The 24,965-nt window shown below is 39.0% G+C and overlaps 1 protein-coding gene across 4 annotated transcripts in view; it reads left to right on the forward strand.

Moving 5' to 3' along the window:
• Positions 1 to 24,965, forward strand: part of MTMR8 (myotubularin related protein 8) — a 251,889-nt gene that overhangs the window by 94,997 nt on the left and 131,927 nt on the right. For all 4 annotated transcript variants that reach the window (XM_061136098.1, XM_061136100.1, XM_061136096.1 and 1 more), the window contains exons 7-10: positions 9,553 to 9,685; positions 11,000 to 11,109; positions 17,765 to 17,890; positions 18,742 to 18,791. In XM_061136098.1, coding sequence (XP_060992081.1) covers positions 9,553 to 9,685; positions 11,000 to 11,109; positions 17,765 to 17,890; positions 18,742 to 18,791 — 419 coding nt within the window. The remainder of the gene's footprint in view (positions 1 to 9,552; positions 9,686 to 10,999; positions 11,110 to 17,764; positions 17,891 to 18,741; positions 18,792 to 24,965) is intronic.

A 24,965-nucleotide genomic window follows, 5' to 3' on the forward strand; every position in this document is an offset into this window, starting at 1 on the left:
ATATATTGAGAGGAAAGGAAAGAAAGAAAAGGGAAGTATAAATATTTAAAGCTAAATAGAGACAGATAAAGAAGATTTATGTAAATTAAAGTTTAACTGCAAGGGGAAGAGAACAGTAGGAAAAGCATACAAAGGAATCAGTGTAGAGAAAATAATAATAGGTTTAAAAATTAAAATTAAAAATGGAGAAAAGAAAAAAGATATCAAAAAGGAAGAGGAAAGAATAAAGAAAAAAAAAAGAAAATTCCACAGAACTGCAAAATCTCAAAATAGTCAGAGGTTTATAACAACAATAAAAAGTGTGACTGCAAAAAAAAAAAAAAAAACTCAAAAGCTTAATTAGCTTTAATAGTTTCAATAAAATTGACAACTACAACAGAAGGGGGCAAAAAGGAAATGGAAAAGAAAATCCAAAATTAACAATAGAATAAGTCAAAACATAAGCATAGTAAATGTTTTTCTTTAGTCACTGCTGTCAGGATCATTTCCCATGCTGGGAATCACAGTCCACCTCACCTTCCGAGGATGCCCTCTGATAATGTGCTGGTCTCTGGACCTGCTGTGGGGACACCTCAGATTCTAATCTGGTCCTTCACCTGTGTGATTTTGCCTCCAGTGTCCACAGCTCTGAGAACTAGTGCATTTTGTTTTGTGGGAGCCCTCAATGTCCTTTTATATATTCCACAGAAAGTTTGCCTAGTTGATCATGGGGATTCAATCTGCAGCTTGGACAGCTGGTGAGAAGGTTTTGGTTCTTCTTCCTCAGCCACACTGCCCCTGGGTTTCTATTGTGGTTTTATTTCCACCTCTGTGTGTGGGTCGTCCATTGAAGTTTGCTCCTGAGACTGTCCTGGAGGACTTGGGTCTGCCCCAGTGAGGGCCAGGTGCGGAGGTGTTGTAGCTGCTTGGGTCGCAGTGATTCTGGCAGCACCAGGTCCTAGCAGCACCAGCTGCTAGGGCAGCAGGAAATATAGTGCTCTAGAAGGGTAAGGCAACCAGTATTGGCCAATACACTCCAGTATTCTTGCTTGAAGAACCCCCTGACAGAGAAGCCTGGCAGGCCATAGCCCACAGGGTTGCAAAGAGTTGGACATAACTGAAGTGACCATGCATACATGTGGCAGCTCTACCCCAGTGAGGGTTGAGTGTGAAGGTGGCACAGCTGTTTAGGTCACCGGGATCCTGGCGGCGCCAAGTGTGCAGGGACACGGACTGCCTCAGCCGGTGGAGTTATGGCCCTTTCAGGGTCTTTTTTCGAGCCTCTGGTAGCTGGCGATCAGAAGGCCTCTTTGGCTAGTCTTTCTCTGTAGCTCTGCTTGTTCAGGCATTTAGAGGGCTCCCTTGCCTGGGGTCCTTCTCTGTTGTTCGGTGCATCAGCTACATAGAGGGGCCACCCTGGCTGGGGTCCTACTCTGTAGATCAGCACTTCAGGTGCTTAAAGGGGCACCCTGGGGGTGGTCCTGCTCTGTAGTTCAGTGTATCGGGTGCTTGATGGGCCAGTTTCTCTATTGTTCAGCTGCTGGTGCTCGCTTGTGGGGAGAGAGATGCTATGGTGATGGCTCCATCCCCTACATGTGACTCAGCAGTATTGCCTTACTTCCATGGCTGCCTCACTTACCTCCACAGGCATTTCCCACTGCAATCTCCTCCCTCATGTCCCCTCGGTCCATGTCTCTGCAGTCAACAGCAGCCCTCGCCCTAGGATTGCTCCACAATCCCTAATATCCAGCTCCCAGCCGCTGCACCTTCTAGGGTACCTGTGTCCCTGTTCAGAGTATGTATGGCTGCAGCAAGGACTGTCTGATTCTCATTCCATTTAGGCTGCCACAGATTAGCTGTTTCACTCACAGCCTTAAATGTTTCTCCTCCAACTCAGACAATTACCCTGTTGTGGGAATCAGACCCCTGCTTCAGTTCCCCCACCTGCCAAGGACAGGTCCAGTCCTAGTAACACTCCTGTTTTCCCCCTAGTTCCTTCATACTACCGAGTTTTGCTTGGTTCTATATATTCTTTTCCACTGGTCAGGAACTTCTGTCCACTCTCAGCTGGTGTCCTCCATGCATTTTTGTATCTGAAGGTTTATTACTGATGCATCTGTGGAGGGAGATGTACTCCACGTCCACCTACTCCTCTGCCATCTTTCAGGTTCCCTTTTCTTAAAGTCTTTTCTTTTCACACACAGCCACAGAACAAAATAATTTTGCTTATAATTTGATATGTGGAATGTGGCTGACTAGGTGGTTTCATTGCTAACTAGTGATTGCTAAGTCAGTGATTTAGATTGAAGCCTAAGCCAGAGGTTGTGACTGCAAAATTAGGCATGTGCTTGAAACCACACTGTGGCTTTAGGCAGATGTTGTCAGAGAGATCGCAAAAATGGACAAACATCCATCCTTTTTCTTTTCTCAGGAGAGAAAAGGTACATCCAACTAAATGCAAAGTTCCAGAGATTAACAAAGAAAGACAAGAAGGTGTTCTTCAATGAACAGTGCACAAAAGTAGAGGAAAACTACAGAAGGGGAAAGACTAGAGATCTCTTCAGGAGAACTGGAAATGTCAGTGGAACACTTTGCCCCAAAGATGGCCACAATAAAGGACAGAATGTGTAGAGACCTATAGTAGAAGCAGAAGAGATCAAGAACACTTTCCCCCCTTCTATTTGAAGTAATGGGGCTGGATGCCGTGATATTAGTTTTTTTAAATATCTAGTTTTAAAGTGATTCTTTCACTCTCCTCCTTTACCCTCATCACAAGGCTCTTTAGTTTCTCTTTTTTTCCTGCCATTAGAGTGATGTCATCCACATATCTGAGGTTGTTGATGTTTCCCCCGCCTATCTTGATTCCAGCTTGTAACTCATCTAGCCTGGCATTTCTCATGATGTGCTCAGCAATATATGTTAAACTAACAGGGTGACGGCAGACAGCCCTGTTGAACTCCCATTTCAGTCTTGAACCAATCAGTTGTTCCATACAGGGTTCTAACTGTTGCTTCTTGACTTGCATACAGGTTTCTCAGGAGACAGGTAAGATGGTCTTGTATTCTTTAAGAATACAACATGGTCTGGTATACTTAAAGACAGGTAAGGTGGTCTGGTATACTTTAAGAGCTTTTCACAGTTTGTTAGGATCCACACAGTCAAAGGCTTTAGCATGGTCAATGAAACAGAAGTAGATGTTTCTCTGGAATTCTCTTGCCTTCTCTATGATCCAGTGACTGTTGGCAGTTTGATCTCTGGTTCCTCTGCCTTTTCTAAACCCAACTTGGACAGCTGGAAGTTCTTGGTTCACATAATGCTGAAGCCTAGCATGCATGATTTTAAGCATGACCTTATTAGAATGAGAGATGAGTGCAATTGTCTGATGGTTTGAACATTCTTTAGTACTACCTTTCTTGGGAATTAGGATGAGGATTGACCTTTTCCAGTCCTGTGGCCACTGCTAGGTCTTCCAGATCTGCTGACATAATGAGTGCGACACCTTTATGGCATTATTCTTTAGGGTTTTGAATAGCTCTACTGGAATTCCATCACATCCACTAGCTTTATTAACAGCAGTGCTTCCTGAGGCCCATTTGACTTCATGTGAACTCCAGAATGTCTGTCTCAGGGTGACTGACCACAAAATCATAGAAATCCAGTTAATTAAGATCTTTTTTGTACAGTTCTTCTGTGTATTCTTTCCATCTCTTCTTGATCACTTCAGCATCTACTAGTTCTCTACCATTTCTGTCCTTTATTGTGCCCATCTTTGGGCAAAATATTCCCTTGATATTTCATGAAGGGATCTAGTCTTTCCCCTTCTGTTGTTTTCCTCTATTTTTATGCATTGTTCATTGAAAAAGCTCTTCTTGTCTCTCCTTGCTATTCTTTGGAACTCTGTGTGTAGTTGGATGTGCCTTTCCCTTTCTCCCTTGCTTTTCACTTCTCTTCTTTCTTCAGCTATTTGTAAAGCCTTCTTAGATAACCACTTTGCTTTCTTGGTTTTCTTTTTCTTTGGGATAGTTTTATTCACTGCCTCCTGTACAGTATTACAGACCTCTGTCCATAGTTCTTCAGGCACACTATTTACTAGATCTACTCCCTTGAATCTATTCTTCACCTCCACTCCATATTCATAGGGAATGTGATTAAAGTCATACCTGGCTGGCCTATTGCTTTCCCCCTCTTTCTTTAATTTAGGCCTGATTTTTGCTGTGATCTAAGCTGATGATCTAAGCCACAGTCAACTCCAATACTTGTTTTTGCTGACTGTGTACAGCTTTTCCATCTTCAGCTACAAAGGATATAATCAATTTGATTTCAGTATTGACCATTTGGTTATGTCCATGAGTAAAATCGTCTTTTGCGTTGTCAAAAGAGGGTGTTTGCTATGACCAGTGCAGTCTCTTTTCATAATTCAATTAGTCTTACCATGCTTCATTTTGTTATCCAAGGCCAAACTTGCCTGTTACTCCAGGCATCTCTTGACTTCCTACTTTTGGATTCCAATCCCCAGTAATGAATAGAACATTTTTTTTTTTTTTGGTGTTAGTTCTAGGAGGTCTTCTAGGTCTTCATAGAGCTGTTCAACTTAAGCTTCTTCAGCATTGGTGGTAGGGGCATAGACTTGAATTATTGTGATGTTGAATGACTTGTCTTGGAAACAAACTGAGATCATTCTGTCATTTTTGAGGTTGCCCCCAAGTACTGCATTTCGGATTCTTTTGTTGATTTTGAGGGCTACTCCATTTCTTCTATGGGATTCTTGATCATAGTAATAGATACAATGTTCATCTGAGTTAAATTTGCCCATTCCCATCCATGTTAGTTCACTGATTCCTAAGATGTCAATGTCCATTACTTCATGGCAGGTAGAAGGGGAAAAGGTGGAAGCAGTGACAAGTTTCCTTTTCTTGGGGTCTAAAATCCCTGTGGATTGTCACTGCAGCCATGGAATCAGAAGACGATTGCTTCTTGGCAGGAAAGTGATGACAAACCTAGACAGTGTGTTAAAAAACAGAGACATCACTCTGTCAACAAATGTCCATATAGTCAAGGCTATGATCTTCCTAGTGGTCAGGTACAGTTGTGAGAGCTAGACCCTAAAGAAGGCAGAGTGCTAAAGAATTGATGCCTCCAAACTCTGGTGCTGAAGACTCCTGAGAGTCTCTTGGCCAGCAAGGTGATCAAACCAGTCAATCTTGACAGAAATCAACCCTGAATACTCATTGGAAGGACTGATGCTGAAGCTTAAGCTCCAGTGTTTTGATCATCTGATGCAAGCAGTCAACTCATTGGAAAAGTTCCTGATGCTGGGAAGGGTTGAAGGCAGAAGGATAAGAGGGCATCAGAGGATGAGATGGCTGGATGGCATCACCGATGCAATGGACATGAACTTTGGCAAACTCTGGGAGATAGTGAGGTATAGGGAGGCCTGGCATAGTAAATAGTGGGACACGACTGGGCAACTGAACAAAAACAACCATCCTTCACTTTCTCAGAAGTTTGGTGTCTTGCTTCAACTAAAACTGCATTTGACATTCAGGGATTAGAAAGAGTTTAATCAAATCTGTGTCTTTCACCATTATTAATCTTAAAATGGTAAAGAGAAGTACCAAGCTTTTGAAAAACTAAAGAATTGGTGCCCTTTGTCCAAATGAAAGATCAAAAAGTCACTCTTTGTTTTTAAGTGTATTTTATTTATTTATTTTGTTGTACCAAGTCTTAGTTGCAGCATGTAGGACCTTCAACCTTTGTTGATACATGTGGAATCCTTAGTGTCTGTGTGTGTGTGTATGTGTATGTGTGCGTGCTCAGTCATGTCCGACTCTTTCTGACCCCCTGGACTGTAGCCTATCAGGCTTCTCAGTCCATAGGATTTTCCAGGCAAGAATACGGGAGTGGGTTGCCATTTCCTTCTCCAGGAATCTTTAGTTGTGGCATGCAAATTATTAGTTGTGTCATGTGGAATCTAGTTCCTTGATCTGGGATTGAATCTGGGCCCCCTGCTTTGGGAGCATGGGGTCTTAGCCACTGGAACACCAGGGGAGTTCCTCAAAAGTCCTTTTTAATAGGTCCATTTTTCCTCTCTCAGAGGACATATGAATATCTAGCAACACTCCTCTTCTGGATGGCTAGATCTATACTTTTATTAGAAACAGTATTGTGGTAACAAAGTTCCATCCTTATGAGTTGATTAAATCTGGGTTCAGACCTTGCCTTCAGTTTTTATCCATATGATTCTGGTTGAAAGTGGTTCACCTCTCTGAACTCATCTTCTTATGGGGATAATAAAAGTACCTATCTTTAGTGGCTTTTGTTGAGGATTAAATGAGATAATATATGTGAAGGATCTAGCACAGTATCTAGTATACACATACTAGGGGTTCAGCAAATATTATATATTCTTTCCTACTTGAACATTAGGCTGCTAATGCGTAGCAGTTTCTCAGACATGCCAGACCTATTTCCAGAGAGTGTATTAGTGGTATGATGTAGCTAGCTATCTGTAGTGACTGGCCTTTTTGCTGCTGCCCAAACTGGGGTAGGGACTACTATAATTATTGTTTAATTTGTGAATGCATCCATCAATCTTAATAAACTTTCTTGTTACTAGGTGGTTGTTGCTTACACCTCCTGAGGTGTCCCTTTGATGTTTGTCATTAATTTAATGAAAGCTCAGACATTGTGTGATAAGAAATCAGAATTACCATCGTTTTTCCGTTTAACGAATATCTTGCATTCTAAGTAGAATATGTTAACTTGTAGAATTTCTTCCTGCATGTGTTAATGTGAATAGTTTGTGTTTTTGAGGTTTCAACGGCATTCTTAAATTCTTATTACTACAGAAACTACACCCTATCCATATACATGCTCCTCCTACCTTCTGAATGCACAGTAATGGGAGATTAGAAAATAGGCCCAGACAACATTAGTAAGATGGTCATCATCATAAAAGGTATTTTGGCTGCTTTCTAGTTTTTCAATTAATGTCTCCTCTCTGCGAGTTTCATTTACTCACTACCCCACCCAACATTCTTCATATGACCTACAAGTATTCTGATTATAACAGCTGAATATAGTGTTAAAATGGCCCTTGGTAGCTCCCTTTCAATTTTATCAATGAGTGAAAGTCATGTATCTCATGAAGTCATGTTTTAGACATTTTTCTACAGTAGTTCTTTATAATTAATTGGCCCTGAAGTTCTTAGACTTCTTTCAAGAGCTTCTCAGTTATAAATACTTTTGAACTTCTCAATTATAAAGATTTTTTTCTCAATATAAAGCCCTTTCAGGTGAGAAAACATTCAATGCCATTGAAACCTCAAAAACACAAACTATTCACATTAACACATGCAGGAAAAAAAAAATCTACAAGTTAACATATTCTACTTAAAATGTTGTTTGTGATAGGAAACTCAAAATTATTATTTTAGTTCTTCAGATCAGACATCCTCATAGCTGTCATATCCTTCAATCAATCTCTTAGGCTGGGTTTTAATAATAAAATAAAAATACTAAATAAAATAAATAAGTAAAATTTTAAAAATAAAAATAAATAAAAATACTAAATAAAATAAATTAAAAAAAAATACTTGGTGGGCATTTTTCATGTTCCTTTACCCATTGGGTATTTCTCTGCCTTTTCATCTTGTTTAGATTGCTGTGTCTGGAGTGGGCTTTCTGTATTCTGGTGGTCTGTGGTTCCTCTTTATTGTGGGAGTTTCACCCCCGCAATATTTATTGTGGGTGGGGTAGGGTGATTGGCTTGTCAAGGTTTCCTGGTTAGGGAAACTTGCGTCGATGTTCTGGTGCATGGAACCGGATTTCTTCTCTCTGGAGTGCAATGGAGTGTCCAGTAGTGAGTTTTGAGATGGGTCTATGTGTTAGGTGTGACTTTGGGCAGCCTGTATGTTGACGCTGAGGGCTATGTTCCTGCATTGCTGGAGAATTTGTGTGGTATGTCTTGCTCTGGAACTTATTGGCTCTTGGGTGGTGGTTGGTTTCAGTGTAGGTATGGAGGCTTTTCGATGGTCTCTTATTACTTAATGTTCCCTGTAGTCAGGAGTTTTCTGGTGTTCTCAGGTTTTGGGCTTAATTCTCCTGCCTCTGGATTTCAGTCTTATTCTTCCAGTAGCCTCAAGACTTCTCCAACTATACAGCACTGATCATAAAACTTCTAGGTTAATGGTGAAAAGATTCTCCACTGTGAGGGACACCCAGAGAGATTCACAGAGTTACATGAAGAAGAGGAGAGGGAAGAGGGAGATAGAGATGAGCAGGAGGAGAAAAAGGGGTACTCAAGAGGAGAGAGACAGATCTACACAGTTCTCTGTTCCCAAAGTTCTCCGTAGCCCAGACACCCACAGAGATTCACAGAATTGGATTGGGAAGAGAAGGGGGAGGGAAGAAATAGACGTGATCTGAGGGAGAAAATGGAGAGTCAAAAGTGGGAGAGAGTAATCAACACACTCCTGAGTAAAAATGGGTACTGAATATTGGATTCTTAAATGTCCAAAACTGATATCAAATCCTGAAAAACAAAGATTAAAAATCTAGAGTAGAGGTTAGACTCTTAAAAATACAATATTAAAAACAAAAACACACAAAAAAATTTAGAAATATATATGAAGTTCGATTTAAAAATAGGGCCTCTTCTTTTTTTTTTTTTCCCAAGGTTATAGTGAAATGAAAATGAAAATTAAGGAGTAATAGAGGACTTTAAAAGAAAATAAGAGAAAAAAAGAAAAAAAATTCTAATTAAAAAAATCCTAAAAATATATGAAAATGAGAGTTAAGGAGTAATGCAGGAGTAATAGGAAATTTTAAAGTAAAATAAAAGAGAAAAAATAAAAAATAACAAAAAAGAAAAGAAAAAAAATTAAGGACAAATATATCTAGAAATTTCTCTGGAGCTGTTGCGGTCAGTGTGGGTTCGGTTCAGTTTCAGATAGCTCCTCATTCCAGCTTACACTTCTCAATATCTATAGGCCCCTTCTGGTGTAGTCAGTGTTAACTACAGGGATTTTAATCTGTTGCACCAGTCACTTCTGAAGCGGTTCCCTTTGTTTATTTGGCTTCTGTTTGCAGGTCTCTTCAGTGTCTGATTTCCGCCCTGACACAGTAGGCAGAGGTGGTCTCTTGTTTAGGTTCGCTTGTTCAGTTGTGCTGCGGGGAGGGAGGGGCACTGCAGACAAATATCACTGGCGTGTGTGAGGAGTACTCGCAGTGTTCCGGCCACACTGGGTTTGCCCCCGCTCGTGGAGTGTGTGGGGAGCACTCACAGTGTTAAAATAAATTAAAAAATAAATAAATAAAATAAATAAGAAATAAAAATACTAAATAAAATAAAAATACTAAAAATACCTTATCTTTCCCTGTACTATTCTGTTACTTAAAATACCTTATCTAAATGCCAATGAAATTCTCTTCATTCCAGAATATGCTGTATCTGATCTGACTTATTTTTAAGTGGATAAGATTTAAAACTGTTTAGAATGAAGCATTGAGATTGACAAACCATGTTCTTTCATCATCTGCTCTATCTGTTCTCTTATGTTCTCAATATTGCAGTTAAATGCCTTGGCTAACCGAGCAGCTGGGAAGGGGTATGAAAATGAAGACAACTATGCCAATATTCGCTTCAGGTTCATGAGCATTGAGAACATCCATGTCATGCGGAGCAGCCTGCAGAAACTCTTGGAAGGTACAGGGATTTCACCTGGGCTAGGCCAGAGTCTAAACAGATCGCATAATTATGTAAGCAAAAAGTATGTCTGATTTTGGGGTGAAATATAAAAGCAACCAGGAGAGCAGAATCAATAGGTGATAAGATTTTTGACTATATTACGAATCCAGTTTGCATAGATAGTATTGAATTATAGCAGTGTTGGTCTGACAAAGGAACTACAATATTTAGTTTCATAACTCTGTGGAGTCCATCTGGGTTTAGTTGCTATGGAAATAATGTATCTGTATAAAATTATAGAGACTGCTATGTAGAGGTGGGTAGATCAACACAAATATAAGTGAATTTGGGATTTATTTCATGTTCCTCATTTAATCTGCTGTAAAGAGTCAGTCCAGTTTCATCACTGTGCTGATAAAGGGGGTGAATTTAGACTTCAAAGGAATAAAGCTGCTATCAAGCAACTGGTCATCTGTCATAGCTGCAAAATAACTGGGATCAGAATGGGGGCTAGGTGAGATCAGGGCCTCACAGGAGTCTTGAGTCTAGAACATTTCTCCCAAAGCCACTATCCAGGAATCCATGATGTGATATGTCATCTCAGGCACACATTAGGAAAAACCTGCCCTCCTTAAGTGAAGTCCCTGTTCTTCTTTTCCTCAATTTTTACTTATACTGTCTTCCAGGACCTCTCCTTCTCATGACCCTTATCAGATCCTGTCTCCTCAGTCTGCAGCCCTTTTAGGGTATTAGGATTCCTCTTCCTTAGGTCTCTTCCTCCTTTCTTTTTTGTCCCAGAATATTGTATAGTAGAAGAGAACCTTTTGCAGATTTTTTTTTGAGGCAAAAGATTGCCCTCTGTTGGATAACCAGTGCAAAATGCATGAAAATTAAAATAATTTTTTTCAACTGTTGAGACAGCACAGAACTGCAAGGGAGTAGGTGGTGATATGGAAGTCGAGACAGATGTTAAGGGCTACAGAGTTAGGATGAGTAGGAGGAGTTAGAATGGGAATCAAATGTGTTTTCTAATAGAAGGAGATATGAGTATTTTTCTGTGGATACTAACTCAGTCTTCTGTCTCTCTAGAGATTTCTGTGGTGTTGGGGGTGGATTCTATGGACTTGAGAAAGCAGAAAACCAAACTAGGAGATATGGTAGACTCTAGTCCTAGTACTGTCCCTGATTCACTGTGTGATTTCCAACTAATTATTTAACCTTTCTGTGCCTCAGGTTCCTCATTTACAAAATGGGGATCCACTTTGTCCCCTTTCTTGTTGAATAAACTGAGATAATTGTGAATTTCAATCTCTGCTTCCTTTTCTACCTTAGTTTGTGAATTGAAAACTCCAACAATGAGTGAATTTCTTAGCGGCCTGGAGAGCTCAGGGTGGTTGAGACACATTAAAGCTATTATGGATGCTGGAATTTTCATTGCAAAGGTAATAATCAGGACTTTAAAGAACTTGCACTGACATAATTATGGGATCTCTTAAAGTAGCAGTTTATCATGGAAAGAATATAAGAAAAAGACACCTGGTTTTTAGATTGAGGTCTGCCACTAATTTACTGTGTGTCCTTGGCAAGTCTCTTTCCTTCTCTAAATATCATCCTCTAAAGCAAGGTGGTTAGACTAGAATATAATGACGTAACTTTTTTGGGGGGTGGGTACTGAACTCTTTGACAATATGATTGACCCTCTCCCCTGGAAAAATATACATATGCCTATGCATACAGAAAACAGACCTTAATTTCAGAGAGTATACAGACCTCAGATCTCTGGTTAAAAAACTCTTAAATAATATCTCATTGTCCTTCCAACTCAAATACTCTGATGTATCTTTGTGTTGATTCTAAGGTACCAAGTGGGTGTAAGACTGGGTATAAAATAAATGCAGTTTGGTTCTATGGGTTTTCAGAGCTCTGAGTATAAAGCTGAGCTTTCTGATGTCTTTGTATAGGTCTGCCTCTGAATACAGTCTAAGTAGACTTCATCACTCATTTATGCTGAGTCACTTACTTTCTGATCTTCAGAACCCTGGCTTCTGTATCATTTATTAGGTGATGTTAAAAAAAAAAAAGAAGAAATTTGGAGTGTACGTTTTCTCATTTTGAAATTTTGTTTATATATTCCTACACAAGAACTCCCTCTCTTCACCCCACCCCAATTATTTGGTAGAAGTGAAGAAAAGGAGAGAATCACTTTTACCACTCTTCTGCCATTTTCTCAGTTGAAGATGAGATTTATAGCCTCTGCCTTAAAAGGTTTTTAAGAGTGTGTGTATTTAACTATCTTAAATATCTAGCCCTAATGTTTTTCAATTTCCTAGTCCTATTGCCTACATTTTTCATTATAATATATTATTAGTGCTTACTGTGTGACTCCCCTAGGTCATTTCAAACCCATTATTCTAGCCATTCTTTGTACTGTTCCTTTTTTGCATGTCCTATACCCATACATTTGTATTTCCTTTCTGAAACTGACTTCATGAGACCAAAGAGAGTGAGAATGGAGAAGAGGAATAGATTTGATAGGTAGTACAACCTCATAAACATTTGTGAATTAAAATAAATGGATGAAAAAAAATAGGCTCGCATTTGTACAATTATCCTGTGCTTCCCATCTCCATAAACACCTATATATCCCCAGATTGAAAAAGTCAGCCTTGAATTTTCTCTGTTCCCCTCCATCTGGTAATTGCCTCATCCTGTCAGCTATCCTCAAGTGTTTCTCAAATCTATCCTTTCTTTCCAGCTTCTGCCTTAAGTACTATATCTTTCTGACTGGTTTACTTGTCTCTAGTAATTGCTCCCCAGTTTGGCAACCAAACTGATTCTAAAGTCATCTTTCTTGAGCAAATATGATGTCACTTTAAACTCAAAATCCTCCAATGACTCCCCATTGCCCACAAGACCCTGGCAATCATGAAATCTTGTTGTTCTCAAAAACACTATAGTGTCCCTCCCTCTCTCTTTGTCTTTCATTATCTTTATTTATTTTTCTCATTATAAAAGTTATACATGTACATTGTAGAAGAAGTAAACAGTTCAGAAGTATATAACATAAAATGTGCATATTCCCTGTAGTTTGCTCCCACAATATATACATCACTGTTAATAGTTTAATGTATGCCTCTAGATCAGCACTATTTGAACTTCCTGTGTTGATGGCTTCCCTTGTGGCTTAGAAGATAAAGAATCTGCCTGCATTACAGAAGACCTGGGTTTGATCCCTGATTTGAGAAGATCCCCTGGAGCAGGAAATGGCAACCCACTCCAGTATTCTTGCCTGGAAAATTCCATGGACAGAGGAGCCTAGAGTCATAAAGAGTCAGACATGACTGAGTGAGAGGGTGCTGCCCGATTCATGTGATATTGAAAATGTTCTGGATCTGTACTAATACAATAGCCACTAGCCACATGTGGCAGTTGTATACTTGAAATGTGGCTAGTGAGAGTAAGGAATTTAAAACTTGATTCAATTTTGATCAGTTTAAATTTAAATAGACACTTATGGCTAGTGACTACCATATGGCACAGTACAGGTCTAGATTTTCAGCATATATAATTATATATAGGGCTTCCCTGATATCTCACTTGGTAAAGAATTATAACTATATATATATTGCTATTATTACTACTTTGTAAAAGTAAGATTATGTTGTGCATATTTTTCTGCAACTAACTTTTTATACTTAATATATGATAAATATTTTCTAGGTCAGTTCAATCAGTACTACCTCATTTTTTTCAGTGACTATATAATATTCTATTAAGTGAATATTTGAATTTCATTTATTAGGTGATGTTAAAAAAAGAAGAAATTTGGAGTGTACATTTTCTCATTTTGAAATGTTGTTTATACATTCCTACATGAGAACATGCTCTCTTCACCCCACCCCTATTATTTGGTAGAAGTGAAGAAAGGAGAGAATCACTTTTCACCTCTCTTCTGCCATTTTCTCAGTTGGAGGTGAGATTTATAGTCTCTGGCTTAAAATATTGGTCCCTGTTAATGGACAATTCAGTTATTCACATTTTTTACAAATGCAGACATTGTTGTATCAAATAGCCTTGAACATATTTCTTTATATGTGTCAACATTCTTAAAAGTGGATTTTCAGTTGAAGAGTATGAATATTTCAGACTTTACTAGATGTGGCCAAATTGCCCTTCAACTAGGTTACACCAGTTTCCATTCCCACCAACAACGCCTCTTTCTCCAGCAATGGTTATCATCAGTCTTTTTAATCTTTGCTAATTTGATAGGTGATGCATTTTATGTCTTGTTTTGATTTGCACTTCTTTAATCATTGGTGAAATTAAACATCTTTTCCTGTCTACCAGTGACTTTTCATTCCATGTCAAGCCCTAAGGAAAGAGTGTAGCTGCTATTAGGCCTCTGATACTACATGAGGTGTTTGGTTAACTGGGAAGTTTAAAAGGTTGAGAACTGTTTTCCAGATTTCTGTAATTCTTGTCTTGCAACCTAACTATTTTTCTAGGAATATCATTTTTTTGTACAGTCTATTACAGAGGTTACTCATTTTCCCACACCCCTGAACCTCACAGTCCATGGCAGGTTCAATATTCCCCTTGCTTTTTACAAAACTTGTTCCTCCTTTCAGGTCTGATTCAATTAGCTATTCTGCTCTATACCTCTCCTAGTGGCTCTCTTTTCTCCCATAAGTACTTTGGAAACCATTTTATGTAGGTGACTTCCTCTCCATCCTGATTCTTCCTCTCAATCCCGGGAGATTTGAATGTCCATGTACAAACCTATAAAACACTCAGCACTGATATAGTTCTTTGAACTTTTATACCTCAGTTCTCATACTTTTACTCCAGCTAACCTGGTTTTTCTGTCCCATGAAGACCTCTGCACTTTTAACTCCATTTTTTTCCACCTTTTCCTACTTTCTTCCCTATGAGGCCAGGACCTAGTGGTGTAGCACCTCATCAATTCCACCTTGCCTCTTTATCCTTCCATTCTACCTACCCTGCTAATCTCATTCATTCTCTGCTTTCTCTGCTTTTATATCCTGACTACTAAACAATGCTACAAAGGAATAAATCCCATAGCCATGTTAATTTGTATTAAGTTTATGGTGCATAATATTGGTTGGATCCCAGCCCTGTTCCACCAAGCAGATATTTCTAATATATATTTTACTTTCAAGCTGGCTATAACACTGTTACTTTCCTCTCTATAAGCACATATTCAGACTTGTCTTCATCTTTATAGAAAAATAAAGGTAGTCTCTCATCTTCCCACACAACTATTTTTTGCTCCTTCCTTGCTATCTTAGAGGAAATGGTGCCTCATACCTATATTCTTAATTCCATCCCCTTCTTCTTCAAGGAAACTTTTACCCCTATATTTTCGTTTTCCCACCTCTCTTACATTTTTAACCTTTTCCTTCACTGGCTTCATCCCTCAGAAATATGCTCAACACTTTTTTTGGGGGGGTAGGCTACACTGGGTCTTTGATGCTGTGAGGACTTTCTCTAGTTGCAGTGAAAGGGGACTACTCTCTAGTTGCAGTGCATGGGCTTCTCATTGTGGTGACTTCTCTTGTGCAGAACAGGCTCTAGGGCTTCAGTAGTTGTGAAACACAGGCTTTGTTGCCCCACAGCATGTGGAATCTTCCCAGACCAGGGATTGAACCCATGTCCTTTGCATTGGCAGGTGGATTCTTAACCACTCGGCCACCAGGGAAGTCAACTCAATACTTTCTTATTCCTAAGAAAAGAATTTTTCTTATCCTCTTCTTTACTGTTCTCTTTCCTCTTGCTTAGAGCTTTCTTGAAAGTAATTGACCTTCCTTATTCGCACTTGCTCACATCCCTTCACTCTTCAGTTGACTATAATCCAGTTTCCTTCCATACCATTAGTACTCTTCTTGCTGAGGTCTCTAATGACCCCTAACTTGTCGATCTCAAGGTCACTCTTTAACCTTTGTTCTGTTTTCACCACTCTGCTGCATTTGGCATTGTTATCCCCATTCTCTTTGAACCATTTTTGTAGTCCTGGCCTTAATCCAACTACTATTTCCTGGTTCTTTTTCTACCTTTCAGGCTTTTTCACAAGCTGACTCCTTTAATAGCTCGTTCCTTCCTCTACTTTCCCCATAAAAGTTACTGCTTTCTAAGGTCTTTCCTTTTCTCACTGTGGTCTCTGCATGGACAGCACCAGCCATGCAGTTTCCACTTACGATCTCTATTCATATTGTGGACACATCAATACTCTGGCTCAGTTTCCTCGTTCTCCTGAACTCCAGACCCACATATACAGTTGTCCACTGAATGCCCCATTGGACATCCCCCAACTACCTCAGACTCTCCATGGCCTCAAATGAAATCTTATCTACTCTGAACACTAACTAAAACTTGTTTCTTCCTCTGTGTTTAGTTCAGGCTAATGGTATTGTCATCCACTTAGTTATTACTAAATGACACATTTAAGAGTCATTTTTGACTTTTCCCTCTCCTTCATCCCACATCTGTTCTCTCAATATGTCCTATTAAAATTTTATTCTTAACATCCCTCTTATCCTTTTCAGCCCCACTGCTACCGCCTTTATTCAGGTGCATATTGCCTTTCACAATTTTTGTGGCTTTTTGACTGATCTTTCTAAATCCAAACTTATGTCCTCTTATTCTCCTTATTGTAACCAGAGTGAGTACATCTGATCATGGCACTTCCCTGCTTTTAACACTCCAGCGACTCCCTATTGCCACCAGATAAAGTGCACACTTGTCAATCTGAACCTTGCCCTCCTGTCCAGACTTGTCTCTCCTCATACCCTCACTTCTAGTGTAGCCTCAACCACCAAGCTAGTTAATAATTCCTCACCTATGCCATGCCTCCTTGCCTTTGTAAATATTGTCAGATTATGCCCCCTGCTTGGAATATCCATTCCTCCTGGTCTATCTGACAAATGTCTACTCATTTGACAAGGCCCACTTTAGTTGTCTCGTCTTCTTTAGTTATTATGTGCCTTTGTTGTATCTGGTGTTAACTTTCATTGTTTTAGTTATCATTGGTTTGTAGTCATTCATTTAAATGTTTGTCTTTTTTGTATCCCCAGTGCACAATATAATGCATCTTGTATAGTCAGTCGGTAGTTATTGGCTAGGTGAGTAGATGAATGAATGAGTGAATAAATGCCCTTCTTTTTCCTCACCTGAGAAAATCCTACATTTTCTTCAAGGCTCAAGCTTCCCTGGATCCTACAAAAGGCTACATTACCCTATGGCATCAGTTTTTCCACTGCATTGTATTTATTTACCTTTGGTAATCCTGAATAGTTTGCTCATTGAAGGCAGAAACTGAGTCTCATCTTTGTATCTCTAATCCTTAGCATATACATGACATAGAGGGATACATAATTAAGTGCTAGAATGAATAAGTGAATGCTCAATAGCTCCCATTGCCAAAATTGCTCAGGTTGAGTAACTGCCCATATTTTTACATCATTCTGATTATATAGAAACTTACCTAAGACAGGCAAACCTCTCCACCTTAAGTTAGAAGTATTTATATTAGTAAGACTAAATGGCTAAAGATTCCGAAGCAAATTACTGTCAGGTCTGGGACTGAGATGCAGAACTGTCCTGTTTTTGAGCATGAATTCTTCCTCTTGCCCACTCCTCTCTCTAATAATTGATCCATGCCTTTTTTGGAAGTTTTATAAATGTAGATCTTCTTTTGTTTTTCTTTTTACCCATATCATGTGTTGGTTTTGATTTTCTTTTCCTATTAGGTAAGCTCACCTTCTGTTACATTTCTTTATTTTCTTTTTCATTCCCCATGTGTGCATGCTCAGTTGTGTCTTACTCTTCACAACCCTATGGACTATAGCCTATCAGGCTTCTCTGATTCTCCAGGCAATCCTATGGACAGAGAATAGTGGAGTGGGTTGCCATTTCCTTTTCCAGGGTCATTCCTTATATAGGATACTCACATTATGAGAAGAAATTAATGTAGCCCAGTTAAGACCAAGTTCTCTGCTGTATTGATGGTAACTGTATATAATTAACCCGGCATGCTATGTAAAAGTTGTTTATGCTACTTTTTGCCTGTTGTCTTTACAGGCAGTGAAGGTAGAAAAGACCAATGTCTTAGTCCATTGTTCTGATGGGTGGGACCGTACAGCACAGGTCTGCTCTGTGGCCAGCATCCTCCTAGATCCATTTTACAGGACATTCAAAGGACTCATGGTAAGAGAGCAGTGATTGGATTTTACCTTGCACAAGGGGCAATTATGAATAGATCAAATATAACTCTCAACCAACTTGTTTTCTATAAGAAAGAGGTCTACAAAAACAGCTCTGTTTTTCAGTTTAGCTTCTTTCCACTAAAGTAGGCATTTACAGTCTACATACTTTCCACTGCACACTCAACATAGTTTCTTACCCATCAGAACATAAGTTGGATATAATAGGCTGTTTGGTGTAAGGTAAAGGAAAGACTCAAAAAGTTAACAAAGTTTAATGGATGATTGTTAAATAAGCAAACTGATGGGCTCATCATCTTCAGTGTCAGCTGTCTTGATGTCAGACACATGATTGTTTTCTGGTGCTGAATCGAACACTTTTTACTTTGTCTTTCTATGAAACAGAACTTACAGTAGGAGTTTATCCTCATTTTTCTTTTGGAAGTGCTTTATTTTTTTTAATGGTTGAAATGCATTTATACCAAGATTTGTTCTTGGTACAAATACTGCCTTTGGATTCCTGTTTCTTCATAGGTTGAATTTAATAAGTTTATCAAGATTTAGTTATGACTCATATGTCCTGTCACACATTATGTAAAAGCCAAAGAAAATGTGACACTGAGTACAAATCCAGAATTATTTCTCCTGAGAGCTTTCAAATTTGAAGACAGCCTTTATAGTCCTTTAAAGGAAATCCAAATTAATTATTTATCATTTGGGAAATTAACTTTATGATTATTCAACACAAATTTGTACAAAGTTCACTTCAGCAAAGTGTTTTGATACTTTATAGGTATGATTAATTAATTTTATGATTTTTCTAATGCAAAGTTTTCTTTTTCTATAAAAATGAAGATCCTGATAGAGAAGGAATGGATATGCATGGGCCACAAGTTCTCCCAAAGGTAAAAATATCCTCATTTTAAAGGTAGAGGCTAAGGAGAATTCAGTAGGGTGAGATTTATCAAAACCCTGATATGTTCTTGTGTAAGAAGGAAGAATAAGTTGAACATGGCATAAATCTCTTTTCATCAAGAAACACATATTCCATGCACAATGCTAGGGAACTAGGGACACAGGTGTAACTAGACTATTATATCTGCCTTCAAAGTGAAACAAATGATTATATCCAATCATTAAATATTTCAAGGAAGAATAGACATCACAGGCCACAGAAGAAAAAGAGCTTAACTGTGTTTGAAGAACACAAGATAGGCTTCCAAGAATAGGCAATATTTAAGGATGAATTTTAGGGACTGAATAGGAGTTTGCTAGAGAGAACAGTGAGCATTCAGGTAGAGGGAGTAATATCTAATGCAATGCAACTTTTAATCTTTTATAATAAAAAAAGGCATTTGCACATTTCTGTTCTTTGGTAAGAGGTGGATGCAAGGACTTATATTTATTTAGTGATCTAATGCTGCTATAAGTCAGACAGCCTCACTGAGACTTTGTGTGTTATGAGAATAAAAGATGTTTACCAAATACCTAACAATATGCTGTAAACTATGTGAGACACTGAACTGATAACAAAGGCACATAAAATATGAGTTTTACCATCAAAGAAGTTGCTATTCAAGTATTAGTATCCCACATTGGTGTGTATCCATTTAATTTCTTTGATTACCACTCTCTAGCTATTTGGGTCCATCTATTCTTCTTTTATCAACAAACTTTGGTCCAGGCAATATGTCAGGTTTTGAGGGGACTGTATTGGACCAGATGTGTTCGCTGTCCCTTCTTTTATAGAAAATAAAATCAGTGACGACAGCATAGTATGATATGGGCTTCCCAGGTAGCACTAGTGGTAAAGCATCTGCCAGCCAATGCAGGAGATGTAAAAGATAAGGTTTTGGTCCCTGGGTTGGGAAGATCTCCTGGAGGAGGGGATGGCAACCACTCCAATATTCTTGCCTGGAGAATCCCATGGACAGAGGAGCCTAGTGGGCTATAGTTCATATGGTCACAAAGAGTCAGACACAACTGAAGCGACTTAACACACACACATAGTATGATAACTGCTACAAGGGAACCTTATCCATTCTGGGCAAAGGAAACTCCCTAGAACTGGTGGTATTTTAGAACATTAAGAAGATGAGGTTGATCTATTTTTAGGTTTTGAGAAATCTCTGTACTATTTTTCACTCTGGTTGCACCATTTTATATTACCACAAACAAGTAGGATGGTTCCCTTTTCTCCATATCCTTGGTTAGTAGTTATTGTGTTTCTTTTTGAGTTTCTTTTTGGGTATATATCTGAGAAAAAACAAAACAAAAACATTAATTTAGAAACATACAATGCACCCCCATGTTCATAGCAGCATTATTTACAGTTGCCAAGGTGTGGAAGCAACCTAAGTGTCCATCAATAGATGAATGGATAATATATATACATTATACACACACACACACACACACACACACACACACAGTGGAATACTACACAGCCATAAAAAGGAGTGAAACTTTGTCATTTGCAGCATCATGGATGGACTTTGGAGGGCATTACGCTAAGTGAAATTAGTCATACAGAGAAATACAAATATGTGTGATATCACTTGTATGTGGAATCTAAAAAGCACAACAAACTAGTGAATATAACAAAAAACTAGCAGACTCACAGATATAAAGAACAAAGTAGTGGTTAGGAAGAAACTAGGGAAGAGGATAAAGAGAGGAGTAAAACAGGGGTAGGAAATTTTTAGGAGGGTTATGAAATTATATGAAATCATGTGTCTGAAACTGGTGAAAATTATAAAGCACTATAGATTTAAAGAATCTTTTCATGCAAAAAAAGTTTTAAAAAATAAGATTGAAGATCTGTGCAAAACAAAACTACAATAAGATATCACCTCACACCAGTCAGAATGGCCATCATCAAAAAATCTACAAACAATAAATGCTGAAGAGGATGTGGAGGAAAGGGAACCCTCTTGCAAAGTTGCTAGGAAAGTAATTTGATACAATCACTATAGAAGACATTATGGAGATTCCTTAAAAAAACTAGGAATAAAACTACCATATGACCCAGCAATCCCACTACTAAGCATATACCCTGAGGAAACCAAAATTGAAAAACGTCATATGTACCCCAATATTCATTGCAGCACTATTTATTTTTTTCATTGTTGCTCTCATTCTTTTTTTTTTTAATTTTTTTTATTGTAGTGGTTTTTGCCATACATTGACATGAATCAGCCATGGATCTACATGTGTTCCCCATCCTGATCCCCCCTCCCACTTCCCTCTCCATCCCATCCCTCTGGGTCTTAGTGCACCAGCCCTGAGCACTTGTCTCATGCATCCAACCTGGGCTGGTGATCTGTTTCACCCTTGATAGTATACTTGTTTCAATGCCATTCTCTCTGAACATCCCACGCTCGCCTTTTCCCACAGAGTCTAAAAGTCTGTTCTGTACATCTGTGTCTCTTTTTCTGTTTTGCATATAGGGTTATCATTACCATCTTCCTAAATTCCATATATATGTGTTAGTATACTGTATTGGTCTTTATCTTTCTGGCTTACTTCACTCTGTATAATGGGCTCCAGTTTCATCCATCTCATTAGAACTGATTCAAATGAATTCTTTTTAATGGCTGAGTAATATTCCGTAGTGTATATGTACCATGTCTTCCTTGTCCATTCATCTGCTGATGGACATCTAGGTTGCTTCCATGTCCTGGCTATTATAAACAGTGCTGCGATGAACATTGGGGTACATGTGTCTCTTTCAGATCTGGTTTCCTTGGTGTGTATGCCCAGAAGTGGGATTACTGGGTCATATGGCAGTTCTATTTCCAGTTTTTTAAGGAATCTCCACACTGTTCTCCATAGTGGCTGTGCTATTTTGCATTCCCACCAACAGTGTAAGAGGGATCCCTTTTCTCCACACCCTCTCCAGCATTTATTGCTTGTAGACTTTTGGATAGCAGCCATCCTGACTGGTGTGTAATGGTACCTCATTGTGGTTTTGATTTTCATTGCAGCACTATTTATAATAGGTAGGATATAGAGCAACCTAGATGTCCATTGACAGATGAATGGATAAAGAAGCTGTGGTGTGTATATACAATGGAATATTAGTCATAAAAAAGAACATATTTGAGTCAGTTCTAATGAGGTGTATGAACCTAGAGCCTATTATACAGAGTTAAGTAAGTCAGAGAAAAAAACAAATGTCATATATTATCACATATATATGGAATCTAGAAAGATGGTACTGATGAACCTATTTGCAAGGAAGAAAAAGAAATGCAGACATAGAGAACAGACTTATGGACATTGGGTGGGGGGAAGGAGAGGGTGGGATGAAAGTAGAGAGTAACATGGAAACATATATACTACCATATATAAAATAGGTCAGTTCAGTTGCTCAGTCATGTCCGATTCTTTGTGACCCCATGGATAGCCAATAGGAATTTAAAGTAGATAGCCAATGGGTATTAGCTATATGACTCAGAGAACTCAGATTGGGGGTCTGTAACAACATAGAGTGGTAGGATCGGGTAGGAGGTGGCAGGGAGGTTCAAGAAGGAGGGGGCATATGTATACTCATGGCTGATCCATACTGATGTATGGCAGAAGCCCAATACAATACTGTAAAGCAGTTGTTAGTCAATAAAAAATAAATAAATTTTAAAGAAGATTAAAGATTTGAAAGAAATAGTGGGTGTTTTATAGAATGACTCCTTAGGAGAAAAAAGGGATTAAAAACTTCCTTCCAAATGAAAGCATTTAGCTTGAGGTATAACCAAGAACCACCCTTACAGCAGAAAGCAAAGAGGAACTAAAGATCCTCTTGATGAAAGTGAAAGAGGACAGTGAAAAAGCTGTCTTAAAACTCAACATGTGAAAAACTAAGATGATGGCATCTGGTCCCATCACCTCATGGCAAATAGATGGAGAAAGAATGGAAACAGTGAGAGACCTTATTTTCTTGGGCTCCAAAATCACTGCAGATGGCAACTGAATCCAGGAAATTTAAAGATGCTTGCTCCTTTAAGAAGAAAATTAAGTCCTTGCTCCATAGAAGAAAATCTATGACCAACCTAAACAGCATATTAAAAAGCAGATACATTACTTTGCTGACAAAGGTCCATCTAGTCAAAGATATGGTTTTTCCAGTAGCCATGTATGGATGTAAGAGTTGGACTATAAAGAAAGCTGAGTGCCAAAGAATTGATGCTTTTGAACTGTGGTGTTGGAGAAGACTCTTGAGAGTCCCTTGGACTGCAAAGAGATCCAACCAGTCCATCCTAAAGGAAATCAGTCCTGAATATTCATTGGAAGGACTGATGGTGAAGCTGAAACTCCAATACTTTGGCCACCTGATGTGAACTGACTAATTGGAAAAGACCCTGATGCTGGGAAATATTGAAGGCAGGAGGAGAAGGGGACGACAGAGGATGAGATGGTTGGATGGCATCACCCACTCGATGGACATGAGTTTGAGCAAGTTGGTGATGGACAGGGAAGCCTGGCGTGCGGCGGTTTATGTGGTCACAAAGAGTTGGACATGACTGAGCACCTGAACTGAACTGATAAGAACACCTCTTCAATGGAGACTACATGGAAGGACAGGTGGAGAAGGAATTAAGTTTGTAAATGTCAAAGGCAGAAGTTAGATACTTTTACTTGATGGCCTTCCTCTTTTTCATTAATACTGTAGACATCAATGTGAAATGTGTCAGGGTTACAGAAGATAGCTTAAAATTTGCAAGAGCTGTAAGGGTTAATGGGAAAACTGTGTTAAGGATATACATAAAGGTTGCTGCTGCTGCTGTTTAGTTGCTTCGATCGTGTCTAACTCTGTGCGACCCTCTGGACTGCAGCCCGCCAGGCTCCTCTGTCTGAGATGATTCTGTCTATGGGGATTCTCCAGGCAAGAATACTGGAGTGGATTGCCATGTCCTCCTCCAGGGGATCTTCCCAACCCAGGGGTTGTACCCAGGTCTCTTGCATTGCAAGCCGATTCTTTACTGTTTGAGCCACCAGGGAAGCCAAAGGATACTGGAGTGGGTAGCCTATCCCTTCTCCAAGGGATCTTCCCAACCCAGAATTGAACCTGGGTCTTCTGCATTGCAGGTGGATTCTTTACCAGCTGAGCTATCAGTGAAGCCCATTAATAAAAGTTACTTGGGAGCAATTAAGTTCCAGCTGAGTATGGAGACTTAAGTTCTCGATTTGCCTGGTTTTAAATTTTTCTCAAGCAGCATTCATCAGTCAGGATGTGGAAGTAGAGAATGTAGCTTAGTTTGTTCCTCAGTGGTTGGATTTTGAAGGAAAATAATGACAAAAAAGACCAGAAAGTTGAAGAAAATGGGGAAAGAATAGTTGATGGGAGCAGATCTAGAATATAGGGTGGTAAGGAAGCTGGGAGGAATCTGGCAAGTAGAGAGGTCCAAAGATGAGGGCTGGATGAGGTAAGATGAGCAGCTTTTGGAAATATAATATGTGGTGACCAGAGCAGGCTATTGAGATTAAGGTTTCAAAGTGGAGGAAGCACCTTTAGCTAACATCAGGAAACATGGATGTCATGGATACACAAGCCTGATGTGAAGTAGATGTAAAGATCAGTGAAGTACATTAGTTAGTTAAAGAGTCTAAGCCATTGTAGGTTATCTGCATCTACTCCAAAGATCAGTACTTACAACTGGAGTCAGATTCTTCAGAAAATGTAGAGAAGTGACCCAAATATTGTAGAAAACAACACTGAGGAAAATGAATGAGCATGGCCCATAATGGAAGTATTTTTAAGAGAGTAAACAGAATAGTTGAATGCAGTGGTAACAAGGAGAAAATTGATCCCACTTCAGCTTTCTTTTAGGATTATGATACATGAAGAGTGAATGATGAGCCTTCTCCATTTTATTTGGGCCCCAAGAAGTAGTGTCCTTGGTGAGGTAGATTTCAATTATATCAAAAGGCAGAACATTCAGTGTAGAAGCTAAGGATGCCATGTATGTTTACAGTGGATTAGGGCTTCTAGTGGATGGTAGAGTTGAGAAAGAGCATCATGGGAGAGAAAACATTAAACAGTTCTGGGATGAGATTTTTTCATTCATTTTCACACCAGGCAC

This window comes from Dama dama, chromosome X (assembly GCF_033118175.1).
Source record: "Dama dama isolate Ldn47 chromosome X, ASM3311817v1, whole genome shotgun sequence".
NCBI lineage: Eukaryota > Metazoa > Chordata > Mammalia > Artiodactyla > Cervidae > Dama > Dama dama.